Genomic DNA, 23,628 nt, shown 5'->3' on the forward strand with positions numbered 1-23,628 from the left:
AAGATTATTTACAACTAAGAAAAAAAGACTTCCAGATGAAACCATAAACTCACAATGTTAACTTTATATGATTTTTATATTTACATTTTATTTTTTATTTAAAAGTAAAAGAAAAAAAAAGCGAAATTTAAAAAGGAAAAAATATATAATTTTCAAAGCTGTGGAATCACCTAATATGTTATAAACTCATTTCAAGTCTGATAGTGATTTAATAATCTGATTAGGACATGAAAAATCTGAAAGCTCAAAGGAACTGCAAAATTGTGCTAGACTGTTTCCTAACCTCAAATTTAACCCAGAAAATGGCTTGCTGCACAGATAAGCCCTTCTTCTCCAATTAATTTTTTTCATATATTTTGTGTTCCTAGCAATAACATCATACTGTTTCTTCATATGAAGGAATTGACACAATCATGCATGCAGTATTATTCCATTATTTTTAATTCAACATCTTCAATTTTATTTTACTGGTTCCAAGCAGATAATAATTGCATGTAAACATAGGCATTTTCATGATATGGAGAGACTGTCCCATAGTTATCTTTCACCACACCAAACTATTTTTTTTTTTAAGCAAGTTTGTGGAGAAAAAAAGAATCTGACAGAGTATCTTTTCGACAATACTTAACATCTTCATCAAAAACCTGAACAGGGAGCAGGAAATGCTCAGCAAGTTTGCAGATGACACCAAACCTTGGCAAGTGCTAGATACACTGAAAGGCAAGACTTCCTTTCAGAGGGGCCTCCGTAAGCCAGAGGAATGGGACAATAGTTATCAAATGTATAAAGTTCAACAAAGCCAAATCCAGAGTCCTGAAACTTGGGCTTGGACTGACTGAATGTAATTCTGCAGAAAAACACAGGGTCTAGGGAAGCGATTAGTCCCCTCTACTCAGTGCTGGTGAGACCACACCTGGAATATGCCGTCCCATTTCAAACACCCCAGTATGTGAGAGGGATGGCTGCGCTGGAGCAAGTGCAGTGGAAGGCCAGGGGGCTGGAGCACAACAGATGAGATACAGAGCGCCTCATTTTTTCAGGTTGGTGACGAGAAGGCTGAGAAGAAATTTAATTGCCATCTTCGATTACACAGTGATTGGTTAGAGAGAAGACTCTACTGGATTGCACAGAGAAAGGACAGAAGGCAATGGTCACAAGTTACATCATGGGAAATCTCAGCTGCACATGATGAGGCAGTAGCAGGCTGACCAAAAGTTGTTGAATTGCCATCCTTGGAAATTTACAAAACGTGCCTAGATAAGGAAGTGATCCAGATCTGAAGGCAGCCCTGTCTTGAGAGGATGTCCAGAGGTTCTTTCAGTTTGATTTATCCTATGATTCCATGGGTCATTAATATAAATGGTAAATCACATCATTGTCCAGCTAACAATAATGTTCTCAAAGTACTGAGTACTCTTCCACTATTTCTTTAGAGGTTTACTGCTTAAGGACATGTTAAGAACATTTATAAAATTGCCGAAATCACTCATGATATTTAAGAATTTTCAGAATTCTGCCATTTACCTTCTATACTTTGTATTGATTTTAATACATCCTTCTGAAATTTTCCATTTTAGAGTTTCATGATATCAAACCCCTCTTAGAACTTTTAATGGATTGCTGTTTTAAAACACTTAAACATTGCTTGGAATTTCTTTATGGAACATAGTATTTTAATATTAATACAGATATTGCACATTTAAAACTGTAGCTCCATCTCAAAGTCTATAAAGTTAACAAAACATGCACCCCTACACACGCACACACACGCAAAAACTATAGAAAAGCTTCCCTCAGACAAATCCTCATTTTGGTACAACTACATACAGGCCATAAACAAAACCTTATATAGCGTACACAAAAGTTCTGTGTATGCAGTAAGGTAGGCATACAAAGTAGTAAAAAGTTCATCATCACTCAGTGTTTTACATTAAAAAGACAGCTGAACAGATAAAATCAGCATTGTCTCTCTAAAGCAGTTGCCTCAAGTTGTACATGGGTTATTTCAACTCAGCATCATAGCACATCTTTACTTTAAAAAGAGAAAAAGCATTGTCAAAACAATCTGATGGAGATAATGAAAGTTTTCCTCTCTGAAATCATAGTACCACAGTATTTATCATCTCTAAGTCAGAAAATTCAGCCATCTCTTCACTTCTACAGGGTAAGATGTCGGAAAGTTAAGTGACTTGTCCATGTCAACGTATCCTTGTATATATACATGAATGTTTATAGAACTTATGCTTAGTGAATAAGAACGCAGACATATCACCAACATTTTTACTGAAGTATCTTTTAAAGGTCCAGGAGCTTTATTTGGCAAAGCTAAGATACAAAGGACCAGCTCAGTTTTCTTTCATACCAGTTTCATGAAAGTTTGCTACAAATGTAATTTCAGTACATTAAATAGCTTATTAGCAATTAGCTTTATCAAGAAAAAGCTAGGATAAAGCTCATTGTGCTTTGTTTTCTAGAAGTCTTGATCACACAGCTGAAGAGCCAACGTACAGGACTTTCTGAAGTTCACATGTGTGTACAGTTGGTAGTTGGTGGTGTATCTATCTGGCTCTTATTTTCTTTAGCATCATTCAGAGGTGATTCATTACCTATCTGGCACTTGAAGACTTGTTTGTAGGCCTTCCTAAAATTTTCAGAGAGAAATGCATATATAATCGGGTTCACAGAAGAATTGCTGTAAGCCAGGCAGTGTGCAATTACCCTGAAGATAAATGAAGCTTGAGTCAGTGGAAAAACTCCAAATTCAGCCCAGAGATGAATCACGTGATGCGGCAGCCAGGAGATGCCAAAAACCACTACCACCGCCAACACAGTCTGTGCTGTCTGAGACAGGGAAAGGAAAACACAAATGTCTTATAAGCACTCACAGAATTAATTTTAAACCTGCTTTAAAAGCATTGTTTATAGAAAAAAAAAAAAAAGTACACAAACATAATACACTCTTAAATATTTATTAACAATAATATTTATTAACAAATGAACCTCATTACCTATATGGCTTTATTTTGAAGTAATGCAAGAAGAATGCTAGCCTTGAAAATTCTGCAGCAAAAGGGAAATGCATCACCTTGCTCAAAAATAAAGAATGATGTACCTCACACCCTACACAAAATCCTAGCCTTTTCTGATGTGCATACAAGCCTGATGTAACAAAATAATAATATAGGTCTTTGGGGACTCTCATTCAGATCTAAGTTATATTTTAATTGGGTGCACAAGGATTTCTGACCAGAATTTCAAGAGAGATGTATTGTACATGAAGGCAGCTAGTGAAAGAGCTTAGAGCAGTCAGATTAAATGTTTGCTGAAGAATCTAAAGAGGAGCAGAATTATTTTGAAAATTTGAACATAAAATTTCCATGGGGGGATCATCCAACAACGTTCTGGAATACAACAATACAACTAGGAAAAAAAAAAAAAGACAAATAAGGAAGGAACTTGAAATTTCTGGTAATTGTATATTGAACTCAAGGAGCAAAATATCCTTGGTGCTGCCTCATCTTTCAGTATTTTCACAAGAAAGAGATATAAAGCTCCTTAGATCCCTTCTGACAGCCACAACTGACAGTATCAGTCATTATAGACTTTTCAGGTGCTGTAAGTATTTTTCTAAGGCAAAATGAAGTTTGATTGTTAATGTTTTCTTTACCTTTTGCTTACTTCAGAATCAGCTGTTATTGCTTTGCAGTTGCTGAAAAAATTAATACATGTATGGCTCTAACAAGTGCCACTTTCCCGATAAAAGCCTAATAGCAATTCCAAAGCATATTATGTTATTGGTCATTATAATTACTCTATTAACACTTCATAATTCTGCAGACAACTTCAGCTCTTCTTCACAGGCCAAACTAACCCACAATGTGATATATACTACAGTACAGACAATGCCTCCTGGACTTTTTGCTAATTTATTGACCCTAGTCTATACTTTCTTGAATTGATTAATGCTTGGTACTAATTCTTTGACCTAAACAATCACCACGTGACTTAACATAAAGAAACTTGCAGGGAAAATCTTAATTTCTGTGGCAACAGGCTGAAATAATCTATGGGAGATATTGTGGCTGGTTAGCAAAATCTCACAACAGAAACCAAAGGACATACCTGTTGTAAATATAATTTTAGTCTCAAGGGTTCAAATGTCTTCACAACCTTTTTTTTCTATTTAGCCCTATTTAGTTTAAGTCAGCTGATGCTAAAACAGCCACACAAATATTTTCTCTTTCAGCTGTCATCAGGAAAGTAGTCTTCCTTGTGCTAACAAAGAAGTATAAATAAAGAACAGTTCATGCTCTGATCCATTTAATGCATTAATATTCTGGCTGAAAACACTCTGTCTGGATATTGCATGCACAGTTACTTCTTAAAAGGTGTATTACTACACATTTTTTTTCAAAATTAAGACAAACAAACAACAACAAGCCTGGCACCAGGAAAATCACTGACTTTTAATAGACTGTATACACTGAAAGCTGAGGTTGACCATGTGTCTCTTGTAACTATTGTACTTAAGGTATTTCATATCAGCAGCATAAGTAGCTCTGCATAATGGATCCTCACAACTTCTGTTTTTTTCCCATTATTCCTCCTAAGCTGCACTTCAGAGCTTACCTTTCCACTATGACTATAATTTGCAACCAAGGTAACACTAAAGGGCAGCCCTTTTTTACCTAATGGCATCTTGCTTATGGTTCCTCATTAGCAAATAAAAACCGCCTGAAATGAATGATGCTAATATTGCTGCTTTGTGACCAAACAGCACAAAGAACAGCATTTAGGCACATTCATAATTTAAATTTACTTTTTTTTTTTTTTTTTTTTTCCAGACATATGACAAATTAATTTTAAGATTCTACTACTAAAATTTTATAAAGCTTTGAATAAAGCTAGAAATGTAGAACTGGGTCTGAAATGCATTATTGTTAACAAAATAGCAGCAGAAGAACACACAGTAACCAGATAGATAAAACATACTAATGAAAACAGAGTTGCTTTGAAAACATGAGTTATGGCCTTAGGATCAGAAATTTCTAAGTCAAAAAAAAAAAAAAAAAAAAAAGTTTTATGCTTCTTTTTGTTTGCCCTTTGGTTACTGAACCCTGAGGTGCCCAGGCAGTCTCGGACTTAGCTGCAATGCCTCAAACTATTAAAGCAAGTTCATAGCTAGATCTGATTTTTATTTGAAATTTCAAGAGCTAGTCCTTAGAGAAAATGCACAGATATTTCCAGTTTGAGAATAATGTACATGAGAATAGAGACAGCAACATAGAGAACGCCTTTGAAAACTACACCTTTGGCCTTGATGAGAGCAAGTGCAAAATATTTATATTAAGTGTTCTACTGATTCAGGGATGTAATATTTTTAATTCTAGAAATTAAAATCTATGACAAGATTTTTTTTTTTTTAATATAGAGAGTGCATAAAGAATAGATTATTTATTCCCTGTTGAGCCCATGTATATCTCATCTACATTGCAGATAGTCTGCATGCCCATATGGTAATAGTGATCAGATCAAATGAAGAGCTGTAGCCTAAGGGTTTTTTCTGACTCCACATTCATAAACCGAGAAGTTAGTCAAATGATTACTGTGGTCAAATCTGCTCAAAAATCAGGACCATATTATATTATCTGTCAAATTCTCTACATAAACACATCCTTCAAATATTGCTGTAAATTGCAAAGCTAATATTCTGCTTTAAAGACCCTTCACAATTTTACTTGTAGCCAGTATATAACTGAAGTCTTGAACTTAGAAAAAAATGTTTTATGGAAAATCATAAAATCATTAAAGTCTCTTTTTAGCCTCCTATCCAGAAGTACAATTAATGTCAGTTGTAAGTCTCATCATACAAGCTAGGAATTCTTCATTAAAAAAAATCAGCTAGTTTAAGAAAAAATATTTACAAGATAGAGAAAAAGGCTGGTAAGGCAAAAGAAACATTTACATTAAAGAGAGGTGGTCTCTCCATATCTAAATTTCAGATGTTCCAATATTTAAAATACAAGGATCTCATGTAATGGCTTGACCCACTATGGTAGAAAACCCAGATCAGAGAAGATTCCCATCCTGCTGAGTTCAGTGAGAGACTGAATATGTCGTTAAATACTTCATTTCAAATCCTCCTCTCAATTATGGCTTTGGCAACAAGCAATAGAATACCAAATTATCTTACCCATAAAACTAAAATATAAACAAATAGGAATTGTTAATGAAAGCAATCTACCTTTTTCTTGGATGCTTCTGACTTCTTTGACATGTTTCTCAACTTTTTATGCAGATGATTAAGGACCTGAAAAGATTAATTTGCATCTTGTATTTCACCATTTTCTAAAATTCAAAAACATTGTTTTTAGAGTATATTCTCCAGTACTGCATGAATTGCTTACAAACATCAATGACACAATTTACACATTTCAGAAGAGCATTGTATAAAATCTAAAGGAATTGTATATCTGTATCTGTGTGAATCAACAAATACAAAGCACATCACAGCTGAATTCTTGTATCAAAATACAGATGTATTACATAACAAATACACATTATGATTGAACAAGGCAATAAATTGAAACCTATCCTGTAACAAGAATTAGCAATCATTCTTCTTTCATAAAAATGTCAATGCTTGTTAATTTAGAATGACCTTTACTGCATGTAACATAAAAAGTGTATGTTTTGAGTCAGAGCTTTTCTGAGTCACCTGCATAATTTGCTTTCTTCAGATGGATGTTTGGTTAATATAATCAGGATTTTGGCACTATTTGAACTTCAAAAAAGCCTAAGCTTTTTACAAATAATTTATAATAAGATGAATCTCACATGAGATATGACCTTTATGAATAATTTGATGACACCTGTCATATACCTTTCACAAGTAATTTTTCACTATGTCTCAAAATGATATATCAACCAAGCGTAGGGTCCAAATTTTAACATAAATGTAATGATTTTCACATAAGGTTTTGGATAGTGGATGCATAGTGAAGCATGCCCTTTTTCTGTAGTCATTGTTAACTGAGTTTAATATATCCATATAACATGATTTATAGGTATGTGGGGAGGCAGGGAATATGCTCTTCAGCTGCATATATTTAACCAGTAGTAAATCATACAGAATCAAGAAAGGGAAATACTTATTAAACTCAAGTGTTTAATTATAATATGGTAAGAGAGTGTGTGTGTGTGTGTGTGTGCACATTTTTGCAAAAATTCAGAGTGAAGAGCTCAGTTAGATGATGACAATGTTACGGTTAGAGTTTACATAGCTCTAAGATGAACTGAGAGCAATTAAACAGATAAGATCATCCAGAGTTAAAGTAAGTATGCATTAAAAAGATCTTTTGAAGGAATATAGTACTATACGTTAGGGTTTCTAAGGAGATTTCCTGAGGTGTGGAAAAAGTATAAATTCTCTCTTTTCTCTGATTTCTGGAATGTTTTCTCTGATTTCTTTGGGATGCATGGCTAACCACTACCAGGACAGGACAACCAGAGAAGATGATGCAGAGATTTGATTCCACTGTGGCATTTAAGTCTTACAAACATACAGAATAAGCTAAGGAAAATAGGATGATATTTGTGAATAACCACGTATCACCAGTGGATTCCATTTTTTAAAAGTCTGCTCTTATCTATCAGCAAACCACAAAAATATACAAATAAATAAAATTGTAACATAACATTTGAAGTGCAGTTTTGCTTATCTGTACACAAATGTGTTTGTGTGTCAGCCCTGCACTCACTCCCTACTCTGAAATGCCAGCCTGGCTGCCACCAGGCTAACCTGAGCCCCAGAAAAGCAGGAAAAAAAAATGGCTTTGGCTGGATCCCAGATGTTCTTCCTTCTCCAGGACGAAGAAAACAAACAGAAAAGCATAGAAGAGCCCCTGAGATGCATCAGAGAAGCAGAAATGTGTCCCCCTGGCTCACACATTCTTTATTCGCCTGCTGTCACCATGTACAGCAGAGCTGAGTTGTTTACTCTGTGGTTGTAAAAACAAAAGAGCATGGGAGAAATACAGTGAAGTTCACTTCCCATCACTTCTGCTTAAATTATTGCCCCATTCACATAACTTAAATAGATGAGCTTTTTCTATTGGATCTTTGCAAATCTTGTCTCCTGCCACCTTGATACTGTACTAGACTGATTTTCACTCAGAGTGTAACACTAAAGTTAGACGTGCTCTTCCCAAAACTTAGAACTGCAAAATCTTCTTTTAAGGATATAAACTTTCTTTTTCTTTTGTTCTGAAACTTGTAACACAAGCTTTTGCATTGCATCTTTCTCCGTTCCAAAGAAAGATGCAGTAAAAAAAAGATATTATTGAATATTTTGGGATGTTGAAGATTTAGGTGATAGCCTTCCAATCAATCCTTCTCAAGTTTCTCTATTTCGGGTTATGTATGTATGTCATGAAATAAGGATGTACAGCCTCTGCAGTGAAAACATGCTGGCTCTGTGTGGTAGTGTACCAGATGGTATGCAGACCAGCAGGAAGAGAAATAGGCAGAATTTAATTACCTATCAACAGCCGTGGAACAGTACTCAGAGACCTACATGGAAAGCTGTAGAGCGATATTAAGAGCCATGTTTATGCACAAACACTACAAGGCAAATCAAAGACACCACTCCTCGCTGCCCTTTTCAAATTCTCTCTTCTTTGGGCCAAGGAATAATCAATTGTTCCTCTTACAGCCACTGTCACTTCACCTGAATGAATAATAATTCTTATATTCCTCTTATTTTATCTCAAGTTATTCTTCTAAAGAAAGTGTTCTACAAAATATCCACTAATGCATTTATACATGCGTATTTAACTCACAGAATAAAATATGACCCTTGCTAGAATAAATAAATAAGTCACAACCTGTTCTAATCAGATGTTACATTTCAAATAAAATAAAGTAAAATAAAATAAAATAAAATCAACTCTGTGGAAAATTAGCTCTTTACATGAAACTGGTAACTCCAGCTTTCATGTACCTGTTGACCAGCAATCATGTTTGGCTCTTGGGGAGGGAATAGCTTTCCTGTGTTCTGAAGATGAGGATGCGGTTCTGGGGGATGAGAGATATGCTGTTGCACCAGAGGGTGTAAGGAGTCTTGCAGGATTATGAAAATAGAAGAAGTTCCAGGCTGGTCTAGACTGTACTACCAAAACCATCCCAACGGCATTTGGGAGGTCCTTGCTTTTGCCTTCAGACTATTTCATTTTGCTCGCAGCTGTTTCAGAGACAACCTTCAGATGGTTTGAGAGTACAGGCTAAGGGATGATGACTAAATGAAGCTGGAAGAAGGATTTTCAAATAGGGAAAGGAAAAAATAGCCAAAACTACCTTTGCTTATTCAAACAGGTCTGCCAAACAATATAAAAGTTTGAAGTCTGCATTGCTTCAAAGCATGTTTCTTGTCTGGCTGTAAGCAATCGTTCCACTGCCTACACCTTCCTTATTTGTTAGTTTATCCATTTAAAATCATGCAGCAGGAAAGCCTGCCCAAGGTCATTATCTAATAAGAGTGAACTGCTTGTTTAACAGAGCCATAATGTGAGCATTACATTCTGAACCATATTTTATAATATGAACCCGATTTAAATTCAAGTGCCTTTGACTGCAATCCATTTTTTGAAGTAATGCTGCTACTTTTATTGTCACAACAGATCCTTCACCCTCTTTCATTTAATAGTATGTCACTAATATGTCATACCCTTTATTTCTCTTTTCAGTGTAGTTTAGCCTTCTCCAATAAAGTTTTCCCTCTCTGTTCAGCAAAATTTAAGATATATTATCTTATGCCAAGAACCATGTAAGCTTGCATTTTATCTTGACTCCTATTTTTTATGGCTTATTTTTAACCAACTCTGTAAATCATACGTGACTTTCATGAATTCAGAATGTTCAGAATGATAGATAATAATGGAAACATTCTTCAGGCAAGAAATAAATTGAAAAAGTAGCTTTTAACATTATACCTCTATAAAAGGAAACGTTTGCTAATGATTTTAGGTCTCCAACCTAGAGGCTTGAAAGAGGTCTGATGTTGAAGGACTGAAGCCTCATAATTGGGTACTCAGAAGCAGAGGCACCCAAAATCAGTTGTCACATTGCACTACCATGACAGATGTCAATTGGTAGAAGCTCACTGTGCATCATCTATCACTTTGCCCTTTAAGAGCACATTAGTGAGCAAACATATTCGTGTTATGAAACACATACTAAACATCTGTAACAAATAATATGCCAAGTAACACTATAAGCTATAAAAAAGAATACAGGCTGTCTATAAGTATGCAGTGCTGTAACTCAACTAATAACTATATAATCACCACTCCTCTGGCTGAAGTAGTAAGCTCCTTTACAGAGTAGTTCTGTGAGCTGTCTGGAGCCAGTTACAGCTGGCTTCCTAAGGATTTGTGATTTCTTGACTGCATGATCCCAAAAAGCCGAGCCTTCTCCACGAGCAGGCACTACACAAGACCTCTTCCCCATGTGGCTTGTCTGGTGTTCAACAACTGAGTGCGAACTGACTCTCCTTAAAGGACAGAGAAGATTGAGCCTCTCCATCTTCTGTGTTGGCTGTTGTTGTCATGAAACTAGGGAAATATCATTCCTTCTCAATCCCTCTCATATTTTCACTTCTGTTCCACATTTGGTTAAAAGTGACACAAAGGTGTTTTTTTTTTTTTTTTTTTTTTTTTTTTTTTTTTTTTTTGTGGGAGAGAGGAAAAGCAGAGCTGCACACACATGACAGAGCGTGGTCTCTGCCTTAAGAATGTATTATATGAGATTGCCAGTTCAGATTTTGTGGCATATACCATTATTTAAGCACTTCCGTAGTTTCCAACAGTATTGCTCTCCACTGGGGACAACACCCCCTGAAAATGAATGTCTCTTAACATAATTTAAGAGAGACTGGGAGAGGAAAAGAACTCAATCCTCCATTAGAGTGCCTTAAAAATGAGACTTTCAAAACTGAAAGTTCAATTGCAATTTGCTTAGAAAGGAAACAGAACTGCCTTAAAGGAGCCTGGAAAAGGCAATATATTCAAACAGAGAAATGCATCTCCTTTGTCTTAATCTACTGTATCAGAAAACTGCATTATTTAGCTGATCCACAGTTCATGAAAACCAGGGAAGTCCATAAGAAACTAATGTGTTTAGATTTGTAATACTTCTGAGACTATTACACAGCAACTATCCTCTAACCATGCATGCATTAAGAAGCCAAAATATCAGTTGTACTAGTGACATCAGGAAGAGCTCACAGCAGTCGCTTTGCTGGACACCCAGGAGAGCAGCAGTGACTTGGACAAATGTAAGACTTCAGCTCTGATTTTCAACTTTTATCATTCTTAATTTCTCCCTTGCTTTACCTCATGTGCCCCGCTATACTGCAGTTGGAGATGTGTCAGTGGTTCCGAAATGGGGGCAAGAACAAGCCTTTATGCTGCAGGGTTCAAACACCTTCAATATAGCCTCTTACGAATCATGGCATTTTTCAGCTTTATTGACACCAGTGGGAATACAAAACGTCTCCTAGAGTTCATCCTTTCACGTTGGATCCTCCAGCTTGGCGCTGCAGCAAGCAAGATTGTATATTCAGGCTCAAAACACATCAATCCTCAGACCAAGCAAGGGTGAGATCTCAGCCTGGCAACAATCAGAGCACAAGATTTTAGTTGTAACTTGGAGTGGCCTTGTTTTTATTAATTTGTTCTGGGCATGTATTTCACACAGGGTTGTTGTTTTTTAGCTACACATATTCATATTGATACTGAGATATCTACTTTAGTATAAGGGCTTTGTAGCATGGTGTGTTCTGCTTAGTATGCTTAAATTTCCTTTAGGTAAATTTCCTTTATTTATTTTTTTTTTCTATGCTACGCAAGTCTGTCATAATTTTTAAAGACTTGCTTTCAATTTTCAGTCACATAATTATATTTTGAAGGCTGGTAATCTATGCTGAAATTGAAGACACTTTGGCTTTTAAAAATAAAAGAATTCTTAATGGCTGGAAAGCTTCCTCTACACACATTCAGTAATAGTCTCTCTGTAATATTCATTATTTTCTTATAGCTCCAATGATCTTAGGCTACAACAGGTTTCTTCCCTCTCACAGCTCAGTCACATTCACCACTGCAGAAGAGATGCCAGTGTATTTACCGAGGGAAAGCAAAATTCAGTTTATGTATGAAAACATACCTTTTCTTCTCCCTTTGCTGGGTTGGACTTGTTTCACTACAAACAGTAGTTTAGAAGCATTGTCCTTTGAGTTCTGCATAACTCAAAGTTTTAGCAAAGTTAGATGTCATTCCAGCCTGCACTTACTTCCACAATTAAACTGACATAATGTGTATAGCACATACAACTGAATAGAACATAAAATTATTTGTTCACATTAAATACATTAACTAAACCTATTTAATTTGCTAATTAAAGTCATTTCTCAACACCTAAGCAGTCGTTATCTGCAAGAGCAGACCTATCCTCGTGAACACAAATTACTGCCCAAGGATGAATCTGGACTGGAGGCTGCTGTCACAGAAACAGGAGGATCTGGGAGGATCTCTGTGCAGCTCAGTAGGTCACAGCCTGTGCTCCGGGTCTTGTCAGAGAGCTGTGGATGCTACACTGAAGGCTGCAAATAACATTTGTAGAAAAACATGACTGTTCCCTGAGCAGAAAACCCTTAAGCACCTCTATTCAGGCAACCTTACTAATAGCTTTTTCCTACCCAGGTCCTCAGTCACTGCTTCCTAGCACATGCCCGTGCTGAATTCAGAGGTAAATCTCCCATTCACTTCAATGGGGGCAAGACCGGGCTCAGAGCGACCAGGCAACACAATGAGTCTTTTGCTCTTATCATGTATTAATTGGATCAGACCAGATTGGCAGGCTTGTGTCATATTTTCTCAGCACGTTGTACTTTAAGGAACTGAAATGCTGTGTTTGAAGCCTGAACAACTTGTTGCTTGGTTGCACATGACTTGAGTTAAACTCCTTATACAGCACTGCAAGGAAAGAGTAGAGTTGCATTCACAGAGAAAGATTCTGGGGCTTCTCGACACTTTGCAAGGAGGACGTCAGGCAGAGGGGTCCCCATAATTGCAGGAACAACACCCGCCACCTGTCCCCCGCCCCATGCAATCCCTGACCTTTCTGTGCCATACCTTGTCCCCCCCCCCCCACCATCCCTCAACTGTAAAACCTGCCCCATCCTTCTGCAGTGCAAACACCCCTGCCCCATCACCTCCTAACACTGCTGGCTCCTGCCAGTGCCATGTCCCTACATGTGTCCAGAGATGTCCCTGAGGCTCATGGACACCCACCACCGTGGTCACCCCCCCCGCTCCTTCCACATGCCCTCCACCACTACCTGCCTTGCCCCACCTTGGCGTAGCAGAAGGAGATGAGCAGCAGCGGGAGCAGATAACCAAAGATGAACGTGCAAACCACGTAGACCTTCTTGTGGCGTGGGTTGGGCCACTGCTCCCAGCAAAAGGTCTGGTTGCTGTTCTCAGGGTGGAAGAGGCGCTGGTGGTGAGCCACAGGTGAGGCCATGGCAAAGGAGAGCGCCCAGATGAGCCCAATGCCCAGCAGCGCGTTGCGGGAGATGCGCAAGGTCGAGGAGCGGCGGGAGTGCACGATGGCCACGTAGCGGTCCACCGACATGGCCGAGAGTGTGAAGATGCTCACCAGCATGGAGACGGTGAAGAAGTAGTGGATGAACTTGCAGATGAAGGCGCCCAGCACCCAGGCGGGCAGCACGTAGACCGTGGACTGGAAGGGGATGCAGAAGAGCAGGTAGGCCAGGTCGGCGATGCTCAGGTTGAGGATGAAGATGTTAGTGGTGCTGCGCTGCTTGCCCGGCTTGCTCCGAGACAGCACCGTGATCACCAGAGAGTTGCCCAGCACCCCCAGGGTGAAGATCAAGCCAAAGACGATCAAGACGATGAAGTTATCCCTGCCGATGCCGAAGAGGGGCTTCCCCTCCGCCTCCGGCAGCCCGGAGAGGTTCAAGTCCCCGCGGGGCGGCTCTACCCCAGCCCGCGACCGGTTGAAGGGCTCCCCGGCCTCCATCCTCCCCCGTTCCCCCCGGCCAAAGTTTCCTCGGGCTGAAGGCGGAGGCGAAGCCCGCCCCCCCCCCCCCCCCCCCCCCCCCCCCCCGGCCTTTCTCCCCCCTCCCCGCAAGCTCCGGGCAGGGCTGGAGGGGAGGAGGCAGAGGAGGGAGGCAAGGAGGAGGAAGGCGCCGCCGCCTCCTCTCCGCTCCGCTTCGCTCCGCGCCGCTCCGCCGCGGGGGGAGGCGGCTCCGAAGGCTCCCCCCGAGCCCCCCCAGATGCTCCCGGGCCCGCCCCGGGGGGCGGCGGAGCCTCCGCTCCTCGCCGCGATGGGAGGCCGCCGGCTCGGGGACGGAGCGCAGGGCGTGGAGGGGGGAGCAGAGGAAGGAGGGTTGGCTTTTCTTCCCCGGTTTAGCTTCTTAATCGCAGCCGCAAGCCCCCCGCCGTGGCTGCCGTGGAGCGGAGCCCACCTCGGGAAACTTCTCGTTGCTTTTTGGGTTCGGGTTTGGGAGGCTCGGGAGGCAGCGCGCAGGCAGGTGGCTGCTGCAAAGCCTCTCCAGAGGACATGTGTGGAGGCGCCTGCATGAACCTCCAGCAGCTGGAGGATAGTAAGAGTTGGTCCGGGCCAAACGCCGCCTGGTCTCGCTGTTTTCACCCCCCTCACAGGCTGCTGTTAAATATCCCGTCATACGCGCTGGTTCACAGGATGAAAAGTGGCTGTAACTCCATCCAGCAAGGAAAGAAAAGAGAGTTTGGCCACTTTTCACATTCACATCACAAAGAACATGCTTCCAAATTTCACTGCTGCTCTGCTATGTGTCTTGTTAGCAATAAACTTGGAGGTGGGCAGCTGCAGGGAATTCTTCAAGGTGCCAGAATTAGAGAATCTAAAAAGTTATTTTCTTCAGAGCTTGACAAAAACTCCTTCATAAGCTGGACGTGAGTTCTTGTAAATATGCACACACACACACACACACGTACACCTTGTCACTGAGACAGATTTCCTTGAGAGTTTTTAAAACATTTGTTTTCAATCGGTGTGTTACATCCAATGGTACTGTTGTTTTATCTCTCTTCTCAAGGGATCATCTTTACTGTTGTTAAAAATCCCCTCCATCGGTGTTAATATTGCACACTGGTGAAGGTAAAAACTGGGAGAGCTGTGGCTTTCTTCAAATAGCCTCCCTTACATATTCTATTTACTCAAGAGCTTGATGCTACTTTGCAGCAATTTTTATGTGGAAGCAGTAGGATCAAAGAGAACTGTTCAGATGTGCTTTTTAAAGCAACAAGCTTCTGTTTGCTCCTTTGCAATCCACAATTTTACATTTTTTTTTCTGCCTTTCCTTTTGGTACTTATGTTAAGACTTCTTCTCAGCAGATGTACATCAGCTGAGTGTAGAGCTATTGACTTTGCAGATCTAGACTTGAATTAAACCTACTTATCATCTGGTCCATTACGTCCAAAGCAAAATGTATTGGGAGAGCACAATTCAGTTTCTATAGATTTAAGAAACTTTGATTTAGGTTGAACTGCTTCATGGCTCAGTTTAGAAGTTACAGATATATTAAGTAAAAATAAACCAGTAAAGATTCCTAAAAGATTTGAGGATTTTTTTTTCTATGTGCATACCTTATCATTATGTTGACGTTTGATTACTGTCAAACTAGATTTGAGAACAGGTATTGTTAAACATTTTTAGAGTATATCATATACTGTGGACTTTTTGGAAGTACTCCAAGTAGATTGTGAAAATGAATAGATGCCTCCATAGATTTCCTTAGTGTTGCTGATGCCTGTGTTTACCACAATGAATTCCTTTATAAGATGAGATATAGGAAGCTGATGTTTTGCTTTTGAATCATGTCTCGTTGTCAGACATCACTCTTTTCTAGCATGTCAGGAGTGAAAGCCTCATGTTGCTGAGGCCAATGCTAACATTGCATTAATTGCAACTCTCCATTTGAAATATGTTATTAGCCCTCATTGCTCATGCCTCTATTTTCTTGAGAAATATGTTCACTTGAATAGAACAGTCTGAAAGGTGACCAAAGAATATTGGGTTGTTGTACAGAAAAATAAGCCAGAAAAATGGGTACAGAAACAAAAACAATTTTAAGTGAAAGCAACTTGAAAAATCACATCAGTGGTCTGTATGGAAGTGTTGCCTCTATTAATCCCTCAGCTGTTGTATTGCCAGTGTTGCAGCTCAAGCTTTGCTTGTCTGTTATGCATATAGTGTAACATATATGGTACTTATAAGTCACCTGAGCATTAGGGAAAACAAACAAACAAACAACAGAGAACACAATGATACTGTAGCTTTTCTGTCATAGGGAAAGAAGCTGACAGACCCACAGGCTTAAGCTTTTATACCAGTAAATGAAAGTTCGCATGTTGACAGCACTCATGATTCCTGTTAAAACTGATGTAAACAAACAGGTGTTGACATTTTAATCCACTGTTCTTGTTATCTAGACTGAGTAAACAGCTAAAATTTTCCTAGAACAGAAAGTTCCAAAGGGAAACTTCTTATGAAGTCAATATAAATAATAATATAAATAAATATGTAAATTATGTGGACAAATAGAAGAAAAAAAAAAGTCAGTACAAAACGTACATCACATTTCAGGAAAATAATTTCCATCTCTTCACAAAGGAGATCTCTTAAGCATGTGCCTCATGCATAGACTAGCCTACAGACTTCAAAAAGAGCAAAGCTAGAAGTGTTGGGCAGATAACAGGAAATTAAATGCTATTTTCTTCAGGTCCCACAGTCTTCTTTGTCAGGCGTTAATACTCACCTCCAACAAAGTATTTTGACCCCACAACTTTCCATAGCAATTAATGGGGAAAACAGTGCAAGAAATCTATAAAGGAGCTGGGAACCTAAGTACCTTCTTAAGTCCAGACTTAAATGTTTACTCCTTAGTGGCATAATCAGGAAGGTATTACTGAGAGAAAACACCACAAAAATGTCTGTCCTTTTGCTCACTTCAGTGGTTGGTTTGGGTACATTGATTTTCTTATGGTTCCAGTGATAAAAATATTTGAATTACATTGCTAATTTTTAATTTCAGGAAAGAGAATTGATTCTTTAACAGTCTGACAAATTGATTTAAAACATTCATTACCACTAGGCCTTGTTACTATGTAACGTGTATATAATAAAGCATATAATCACAACAATGTCACAAAAATGCATTTATATTTGAAAATATGAGCCATCGGCATGCCTTGGCAGCCAAGAGAGCAAACCACATTTTATGGTGCATTAAACACAGCACAACCAGCCTGTCAAAAGAGGTGATTCTTCCACTGTATTTAGCGGTGGTGCAGCCTCACCTTGAGTACTGTGTGCAGGTCTGGGTTCCCCAATACAAGAAGGATGTTAAGGTCCTTGGAAGCCTACAAAGGAGGGCACCAAAGCCAGTAATGGGGCCAGAAGACCTGTTCTGTAAGGAGAGGCTGGGGACACCTGGGTTGTCCAGCCTGGAGAAGAGGAGGCCAAGGGGCAACCTCATGGCGCTTTGCGACCTCCTGAGGAAGGGAAGCACAGAGGAGGCGCCGGTCTGTGCCCTGGGATCCAAGGGCAGGACGCAGGGGAAGAGCACAGAGCTGCACCAGGGGAGGGTCAGGCTGGGCATTGGGAGCCATGTCTGTGCCCTGGGGGTGCTCAGGCACTGCAATGGGCTTCCTAGCCAGCTGGTGGGTGCCCCATGCCTGGAAGTGTTCAAGGGGTATTTGGGTAATGCCCTCAGTCATACGCTTTAACTTTTGGTTAGCTCTGAAGCAGTCAGGCAGTTGGCCTCGATGGTCTTTGTAGGTCCCTTCCAATTGAATTATTCTAGTCTATCCTATTCCATTCCATTCCATTCCATTCCATTCCATTCCATTCCATTCCATTCCATTCCATTCCACTCCCTTCTATTTTATTCCACATTTTGATTATAAAACACAAGGCAGAGTAGGACAAGTTTCAAGACTTTTTTTTTTTTTTAATTTATGAAACATACTCAAGCAGAATAGTCACCCCAACTGTACTCCATTATTTCTGTTTGCTAAAGTTCCTCAAGTAGAAATTCACATTTTAAAGACAGATGTGAACTTTAAATATCATTCAAAAGCTAAACCAAAGTTCATGATTTACAACTTGCCTTTGATTCACCTGCTATAAAGTTATTAGATGGAATAAGTAGAGTATTTATAGTCATTAACTTGCCTTCTATCTATATTCTTGGGAATAATATAACCCTGAGGTCACAGATGTCAATTCATTCAAATTTGCATAGTGGAGATGTGTCACTAGTAAACTGAAGTTTATTGCTCCTTGCTGACATTTAGAGAGAAGTAAACATCTGCCCCATTTCATCTGAGACATTGCCATTCAATCACGGAGTTTGCGCTGAATTGTTTTCTCCCAATTCTCATTTCCCATTATTAAATGTCAGCTCTCAACCAGCCTCTGAAACAGCTGGGCATTGCTGGTAGCAGAACCAGCAGTCTGTAGGCTGCTTTGTTCAGGGTCAGCTCTAGGCACAGGCAAAGCAAGCAGTGGCCAAAAGATGTGAACATGTCAATGTCAGTAAAAAAGTAAGAGTTGCCAGAGACCTTGGACACCATGGCTGCTTTTTGGGCAAAGAGAGAAAATGGATGCATTTAGGGCACAGCAGCCAGCAGGAAGTGGATGGGAGACAATGAGAGAAAAAAAAAAAAAAAGAGAGAAAAAGGGTTTGGCAAAATTCACCGACTGCAGCACTGACACCTTGCTTCTGTGAGAACTTTAGTTAAGATCTATGTCAACTATGGACAAAGGCTTTTTTAGACTGTCTCCATCAAGTGGGAGAGGAGCCCTTCCCAACAGCACCCCTTCCCTCCCATCCATCCCACAGCCAGCAGCAGCGGCATCCTTGACTTTCTCAGGCTCTCGGCAGCCTCTCAGAAAGGGCTCGTGTGTCAGCCACAGCCTGGCCTTGCCTTGACCCCAGGCTCTTCCTCAAGGGAAGGAATATCTAATTTGCCTGCATTGCTGAGGAGCCTGGAGATAGCTCCAAACACAACTCTGCCAGAAAAATAATAGGAGGGAATTGCCTTTTTTCACCAGGTACCGTGTCACAAAAAGTGTGTACATTACGTGATTTTGATTGCCCTTGGGATATTGAAAGCTTGTTATATGGATGTCTGTGTAAGCAGAGCTTTATGGTTTCTAGGAAAACACTACAACTATACTTCTACAGCTATGCAAGAGTCTTGTGCAGATGCAGTGGAGAAAAACAGTTTTTTTTGTTTTGTTTTCTGCTGAGAGTCTTCACTATTTCTGTTCATTCTATGTGTCAGACTGTCATCTGTCCTGTGAGGCAGGAAGAGAAAGCCCAAAGGCAGACTCGATGGTCTCCATTAGAATTATGATTACATTTACCATCAGATCCTGAATGCTTTACAAAACACGTTTCCTGTCTTATAGCCTGACAAAATTAATTTCAATTACAAAGTGCTGGGAATGACTGTAAGTTTTTTTTTTTTTTTTTTTTTTTTTTAAAGTTGTGTATGCTGCCCATCACCTTACTACTGTTATGACTTTGGCCATGTCAGAATTCAAGGAATGGACGTTAAAACATAGAGATCATCATGAAAAATTAAATGCAGAAAAAAGCACTTCATAGTTGCCATAGATCTTAACTAAAGTTCTCACAGAAGCCAGGTGTCAGTGCTGCTATCAGCGAATTTTGCCAAATCCTTTTTCCAGCTTTCATTGTTTTTCTGATAGAAGAGAAACTGTTTTTATTTTCAGGTAATTAGTGAGAGTTTTTATTGTAGCAAGTGGAGGCAGCTTACAGTTGATTTTGTTGGAGCCAGACTTTTCTTCTTTATTGATTCTGGTAACTACCTGAGTTGGTGCTTATTGATTTAGGCACAGCTGCACAATATTTTAATTTGTTCTGGGATAAGGCTTCATTCAGAGCCCAAATTATTAGACTGAAGCTGTTTTTCATTGTTCTAAGAGCTCATTGGGGATGTTATTACTTATAGTTTATTTGCAGTTCACTGTATATCGTACTGAGATTGTCTTCCCCTCTCTCAACTCACAAGGCTCACTGGGTACAAGTAGAGCACTGTGAAAGAGAGTTATGCTGGAGGAATTCCTGCAGAATTAGAAGGCAAACAGAAATCAGAAAAAAAAAAAAAAAGACAAATTATGTACAATTTATCTTCATAAATAACTATCTATTTACTTTTAGAAAACTCCAGTGATGGAAACTCCACCACCTGTGTAGATGTTTTTGGTACTCAGCCATAATTTACAATCAGAAAGCTGTTTGCTATCATTTCACTTACATTTCTAGTGCTGCATTTTAAGCATGCTCCTTAAATTACCATTTAAGCATGGTATGTGAATATGGGAAGCAGTTTAGTCTCTTTCCTTTTGCAGACACTTTTTAGTATTTGAAGACTTGCAGCCCTTGCTGCAGGCAGTTCAGATGTACCTAGCAGAGATACTCAAGGGAAGGAGGTTGATCCAAAATGCAAAGACAGCCTATGCTCGTCCTTCTGGATATAAAAGTGCTATGCCTTCACAGCAGCAAGGCACCTTGGAGTAAGAGGATCATTTTTAGCCAGTTCAGAGCATCATATAAGCTGTCCTTTGGTCAATTCAGAGGATCATATGAAGCTTTGAAAGTAGGTGCAAGGGTGGAGCATATTGGGTACTTTCTGTAGGTGTCCCACTGTTCCTTTCACTCCTGTGTACAGCCCAGTCATGTTTGTCAGCATCCCTGAGCACGAAAAGCTGTGGCTGCTTTTGGTCATAAAAACTCCTCCTGACATTATTTTTGAGATGCTTCACTGTGGGGACTCACCACCTGTGAAAATCGGCATACAACCAAGGTAGTTTCAAACTTAGCGCTGAATGAGGGTATGCATCAGAGAAATCAGAGCCAGAAAATGGTTTGGAAGTATTCCTAGTCTTTTCCTGATGCAAAATAGAAATGTCTGTAAAACAAGTCTAATGCCCCTTCTTGCATGGTGAAAATCTGAAAATCTTTTTAAGTCCTCCTTGTTTGAGATAGTCCTGAAGAAACTTACTTACTTTGGTATCAAATAATTACCAAATAATTATTCAGATTGACAAAACATATAAAGGATGTGATTAATCTATAAAGTGAGAGAGCAGAAGCTTATGACCTCATAACCTTATGAGAAGGTTAAAGAATCAAGAGGTGGCTATGAGAATGTCCCCCTAAAAGTCTCTCTCTTGAATATCTACTGCGTTGGAATTAAATATATTTTCCCCAAAAAATTCTTCTAGATGAAATTTTTAGGATATTCATCCAAAAAAATAGGAAATGATACTCAAATGTTTTGTATTTTTAGCAAAGAAAAAATAAAATTTAATGATATGGTAGACACTGTCAGAATACAAAAGAACACCAGCATGAAGGCAATATGACAAATATTAAATTTTAAAGTAATGTTTAAGAAAAATATATTTTATTCAATTTTTATGGATTTTTTCACATATTAAGTAGTTAATTAACAGTGACAAAAGCTGTATCTGTCAGCAGAAAAATGATTCCTTCATTTTCTTTCTCTATTACACTGTTTTTCCATTGAGATTTATTTTTATTTTTATCATGAAAAGGAAGACAAATTAAATAATTTTAGATTCAGTTACCTGGTTTCTTGCTATTCCTTCCCTTCTTACTCCTTTTAAAGGCATTTTTGAAGCCAGTTTGTGAACCTTCTGTTTGGATCCTCGTGTTCTATCATTTTTGAGTGCTATTTTGCTGAGCTTCCAATCCTATCCCACGCAGCAAGCAGTGCACAGGAATGTTTAAGTCAGTCACAGCATCAGGCCCATAGATTATAGAATTTGTCTAACTTTGTGAGTCTGGTTCTATTTGTTTAGTAAGATTTGACTCTTAAGTTCTGTGGTTGAAATCTGTCAGTGATATAATTTGGCTCAGGTGAAGCTCTGTCGGTTTGTACCAATTTTGTATCTGATTTATGATGTTTATAACTCATATCTTAAAACAAACAAAACAAAAAAAAACAGCAACAAAACTTTATTTACATATTCAGTTAAAACTTTAATAAAACAATCATTGTTAATATGCAAGATTTTTAGTTTTGTTATGGTAACCATAATATTTCTAAAATAAAAATTTAAACACTGAAAAGAAAGAGAAAAGTTTGGATACAGAAACTAAGCAGTATAAACAGTTTTCAATGATTTCATTCTTATTCCTTATATTGTTTTAGTACATTTGTATTGAATACTTCCAACTGAAAAATAAGAAATGTTTGCATACAGAGAGTATCCATAGCTCTTTTTGTCTCTATGAGAACATGATGTTCATTAAACTGTTTCAATAGAAAAAGGCTGATTTTATTCATGAAATATGCTCTTTAGCTATTATAAAAAATCACATAGTAATTGAGACTGTAATTGTATTAGTTGCAGTTATTTGAATATTTTGCTAATGTGCATTTTAGGGGGTTGCTTCTATCATTTGCAGTTGATTTCAGGAGGTAGAATTAAGTCTGATTTTTTCAATAGAAAAAAAAAAAACACAAACACATATTTCACATATTTTCTGAGATACAGAGAATCCAGAGTAGTGTTGTTTAAATCCTCAACAGAGCTTATCCAAATTGATACTAATGAAACCAAAATACTTCAGGGATCTGTTTTTGCAAGATTACTGCATTTTATCTATTATTTTATATTGTGTTCTTCTCTAAGAGAGATGTTCACAATTATATAAGTTCTTTGCGGTGCTATGGAAAAATGCATCTGTGTTAGGCTCTTGTAATATTAATTTCTGTGCAAAAGTTCTGAAGGAAAATGTCAATGCTTGAAATTGTTGTTATGTTAGGGTATTCAAAAGAAATTAGTAAATTGAGATTTCTCTCTACTGCTTAATGATCACTAATCAAATTTTAAAAAATACAGACAACTTCATATAGACCAATTTAAATCAACTGACACCAAACAAACTCATGGTTGTTTCCTTTGACTTAGCACCCATATAAATAGTTGGTTTTTATATTTATTAGATCTCTAAATCAGGACTTCAGTTAGAAGTCTATATAATATATTTCATGTAGTTTTCTTCAGCAGCGTCAGCAGCTTGACCTCAGTCCCAAATAATTTAGTCTTATTTCTGTTCATCTGCAAAGGTGATGCAGTTAAAATAGACTTGTTAAGCATGTGACCTGTCATCTGTGGCTGCCTTCTGGAAAATTTCATGTACTTTCTCATATTTCAAATCATTCTGATTTAGTAAAAAGAATTATCATATAAAACTAAATAATGCTGACATTTCAACTTAAAAATATATACCTTCTTGTTCTTGTGCCTTTAGAAGTGACTTTTCATATCATCCATGGACATCCATTTTAAAATCTTTCAAAAATAAATAGCAATATTAAAATTGGCCACTTCACAGGAGTACCATATCTTCCAAGATTCCAGCCAAAAATCCTCCCATGCTAGTTTGCAGTACCCCTGGTATCAAGTGAAAATCTACATCCACACTCCAGGTACATGAG

At 38.5% G+C, this 23,628-nt stretch overlaps 1 protein-coding gene across 1 annotated transcript; it reads right to left on the minus strand.

Annotated features, from left to right (window-relative positions):
- Window positions 1-363: 363 nt before the first annotated feature.
- Window positions 364-14,108, minus strand: GALR1 (galanin receptor 1). Its single transcript, XM_040549468.1, has 3 exons — window positions 13,408-14,108; window positions 6,245-6,310; window positions 364-2,841 (listed from the first exon to the last, which is right to left on the minus strand). Exons 1-3 carry the CDS (start codon window positions 14,095-14,097, stop codon window positions 2,524-2,526), a joined length of 1,074 nt encoding a protein of 357 aa, XP_040405402.1. The 5' UTR covers window positions 14,098-14,108; the 3' UTR covers window positions 364-2,523.
- Window positions 14,109-23,628: the final 9,520 nt, after the last annotated feature.

This window comes from Cygnus olor, chromosome 2 (assembly GCF_009769625.2).
Source record: "Cygnus olor isolate bCygOlo1 chromosome 2, bCygOlo1.pri.v2, whole genome shotgun sequence".
In the NCBI taxonomy this organism is placed as follows: domain Eukaryota; kingdom Metazoa; phylum Chordata; class Aves; order Anseriformes; family Anatidae; genus Cygnus; species Cygnus olor.